This window comes from Pollicipes pollicipes, unplaced genomic scaffold, assembly GCF_011947565.3.
Source record: "Pollicipes pollicipes isolate AB1234 unplaced genomic scaffold, Ppol_2.1 Scaffold_6686;HRSCAF=7923_pilon_pilon_pilon, whole genome shotgun sequence".
Taxonomy (NCBI): domain Eukaryota; kingdom Metazoa; phylum Arthropoda; class Thecostraca; order Pollicipedomorpha; family Pollicipedidae; genus Pollicipes; species Pollicipes pollicipes.
The window spans coordinates 47415105-47418922 of NW_023596921.1; the positions used below are offsets into that span (position 1 = coordinate 47415105).

Here is a 3818-nt window from a genome sequence, read left to right on the forward strand (position 1 = left end):
GTTTTCAAGGTTCTGAATCTTTGGGAAACATGTTCTACGAAAGCTGACTGACATCCATTAATTTACCCCACTTTCAACATGAAAAATCATGAGTCTTTCCTGCATGCGAGAAAGCCTGACTTCACTCCAGTGTGACCACGGACTGTGTATCCGTAATGACCACCAGCGAGAAGCCAATGACGGGCATCCCAAAATCCATCAGGCAATCCATGGGCTGCTGAGCATAAGTTTTATATTTTGAATTTCTAAAGCTTGTGTCGAGGTTCATGAAGACTCGTTTAACTGCATAGTAAGGAGGACATGAGCATGATTTAGGCTAAGAATGAGCTGAACAAGTATCAAATGCAAGACTACGAAATGGTGTCCGAGAATAATAATGTAGATTAGTGGTGCCTACCTGGCTGGTTCTATTCAGGAGAAGCTCGCCAAAACCTCGCGTTCGTTCTCAGTGGTATGTGCGATGGAATACACGAAATTCCATTCCCATCCATACAGGTAAGTTTATAATTAGACACGTAGTTGTATGCATATTGTCCATAATTCATGCTTTCTTATGCATATATTTGCACGTCGATCAACAATCACCAAACGACACACACAAGCACACACACACACAGTGATTACACATTATGTGCGCTGGATAGCCACCTACAAAGGTCGGCACCGACCCCAGTGTCCGGGTCAACACAGTGAGCACTGGGGCGGTAGCAGGCCGCACCCAACTCGCCGCGGCTAGTGTGTGTGTCCGTGCCTGCTTGTGAAAGCGAGAAGCAAGAAAAGCCTGTGAGCATGAACATGCGTTGGTGCGTTGGTGCGTGCGTGGGCGTGGGTGTGGGTGTGAGCGCGCGTGCATATCATGCAGTGGTGGACAGTTCTCGCTGGGTTATCATCTGTCACTGGGTGTGGACCGTTTGTTATTCTGTCTTCATTCATCCGATTTCGGCTCCATGTTTCAGTTTAGTTTTCTAGTATTTGACCACAGGTTGCGTTTCTGCGTAACGTGACTCATAAATAACCAGCTTTGCTAGATACTTCAGGGACACTTATTGCTTAGAAGTCAGTCGGGAACAACTAGGTGCGTCTATAACATCGCGTATTAGACTCTCAGTCTTATTGTTCTGTGTGTAGTCTTGAACTCTAGGGCATTTCAAGTAAACATGGGCAAGAGTTTCAGCCCCTTCTTGACAGAAAGATCAAGTATCACTCTTTTGCATTGTCATTATTTCAACTATCTTTTAGTTGTACGGGTTCATTTGGTAAGCTTAGAGGGGACAATTCTTGTGTCTTGAATGTGATATTATGGTTTCTGCCATGCCGTTTTCTTTGAAACATCCTATGTCTTTTACCCATTTCTCTTCCTGGCGTTTATTTGCTCGGCACATGGTACTACGTTTAGATTACACGCATGTACCATACGCTAATCATGAAAATCTAGGATGATTCATTACAAAATTTCTTCTCAGTGGCATGACGGACTTTGCAACTACAGTTGATGATTCTTTGACGCGCTGGGGAAGACTTCTCATCAAGCTTTGATAACATAGGATGCCATTCTTATTTCAAACGTATCTTCTAAGATTCGCGTTGCACGTAGCTTCCCGCGTTATCGTCTACTAGGGTAGTAAGAAATCGAAGGCCTTTTCGGTCCCAGTCGCTTATTATCATATGCTTGAATTCAGAGATATTAGAGAATCAAATGGTCTCAAAGAAATTTGTGGCTTATAAGAAGAGAAGTCACGGCTGAACCATTTAGAGGTTTCAATAACGTCTCTCCAGAAAGGATTTCATATTTCGGCGTAAGCCTTTTGCAGCTTCTTGCTTCCGAAGTGCAAAATGTTTTGGAAGGATGGCCATTCATTTGCGCCTAATTGTGCCCGCACTACATCCGTGGCAAGTAGTCTCTTTAACCATGTCAGCTTCCAGCTGCTTGCAAACGCCTATACGTTACCCATGCGCTCCTTTTCTTTATGCAGCAGCTTTCGGTGGCTCGATGTTAATTTGCCTTGTCATAACTACTGCTTGGAAACGTTATGCACAATACCTTCATTCGGTGCACACATTTAATACCGAGGCTGTTCTCGACGTCCTCTCGGGCTGGAGAGCTAGTTTGAAGCCATAACGTTTTTGTACGTTAAACAGTGAACCAGAAAACGAGGAAAATGTTTTCAATTCAAGTAATGCGCCCTCCAGGCAGGCAAATAATCTTTCAATACAGAGTATCTATCGTCTAGCACTGTAAGTCCCCTCAGTCATGGGCCACAATCTTATACTGCATCCTCACCGACCTTGGGTATCAAATTTAAATCCTGATGTCGAGTTCTGGCGCGATAATCGAAGGGACAACTCACAACACAGTGACTTCATTCACAACACTTTATTTGTAGCCTCATCAACTCACAACTACTTTATTTGTGGTATTCCAAGGATAGCATGCCCAGGTCTGCATTCTCACAAACTGTTTCCCTGTTCCCTCTTCACCTCCTCTCCTCACCTTGAGAATGACAAAATCCATTGTCGTATCGTCGGATAGCCGGAGGTGCGCGCACCACACGGAGGACGCCAGAGATTCAGTCCCTGTCGAGTGCCGTTGTCCCGACAGCTGACTGAGTCCCTGTCGGATGCCGCTGTCCCGAGGGCTGACCTCAGTGACCCTTCCTCCGGCCGCGCTCACCGCTCTGCACCCAGAGGCCGCGTCGGGACCGCTCTGAGGACGATCTGCGGTGCTCACACCGCCACCAGTCCCCGGCCGGCCTGCGCGCACCTCACCCCGCCGCCTCTCCGAGCACAATACCCCCTCCCCCCGACACACACACACACGCCCGGCGCCGGGAGGCCGGCCGATGTAGTTTGAATAACGGCCACCAGGCGGGGACCAGGTGGCGGAGTGACGGTCGCTGGCTGTTGGCGGTCAGATGAGGGATGTGCCAAGCGAGTTGTGCACAGCGCAGTAGGGTAGCAAAACTGGAGCTTTTAACTCCATGGGTCTCTCACTTCTGGATGTGGTAGAACCCATGAGGCTAAAATTCCCACTACCTTTTAATGGTTTAAAATGCTCATAAGGCTTTTAAAATATAAACAACGTGCCCTCAAGGCATGCAGATGGGGACTTAAGACCCAAAGGTGCTTTAAATGCAAAAATAAGAACCCTTGGCTGAAAGGCATATGCCGCCCAGTTTTCGCCCCCCTCTAAATGTCTCAGAAAAATGACAAAAGTGAAGGCCATGTGATGTATAAGCAGCATAATGTGCACGGTTCAAGAGTACATTATTTTGGACAAGTGGTGCAGCCAATTGGGAGGGTAATAGAACCGTGCTCCCCTCCCCGCCAACAAAATATGAGGGCCGAAGTGTTCTGAATGGTGAGCGGTGACCGCATGACCCATTATGCTCCAGCATTACAACATGGCTACAAACGTCGAAAATATACTACGAATACACAAAAGGGCTTTGTGCTCGCGATGAGGAGAGGTCATGCGCAGTAACTTCATCAATGTCAGGCCTCCCAACTACTTTGTCGCGGCTCATATTTTGTCTTGAAGGGCCCCTGCCGGCCTATACAGGGCTTGGTTTAGGTTTTGGAGGAACCTTCATGCAAGTAGGCCTCGATGGTTACTAGAGAAGCTTCCAACCCCTCCCCCCCCATCCCCTCTAGAATAAAAGATTACTGGGGTTGGCTCCGCTTGAGTGAGACGAAGTGTCTGTAAAGATGCTACCGACTTCAAAAGAGCCCTCACTATTTTAGAGTATTTCTACAGACAAGCATGGTCCTTACCATTTCACTAAGCCCCTTTACAATCAGATAGGACGCATCTTTACTGC

The 3818-nt window shown here is 47.2% G+C and overlaps 1 protein-coding gene across 1 annotated transcript in view; it reads right to left on the minus strand.

Moving 5' to 3' along the window:
- The window catches only part of LOC119108525 (E3 ubiquitin-protein ligase PDZRN3-B), a 40810-nt gene extending 38041 nt beyond the window's left edge, over positions 1–2769 (minus strand). Inside the window, exon 1 of the mRNA XM_037232102.1 lies at positions 2492–2769. Coding sequence (XP_037087997.1) covers positions 2492–2512 — 21 coding nt within the window. The 5' untranslated portion in view covers positions 2513–2769. The remainder of the gene's footprint in view (positions 1–2491) is intronic.
- Positions 2770–3818: the final 1049 nt, after the last annotated feature.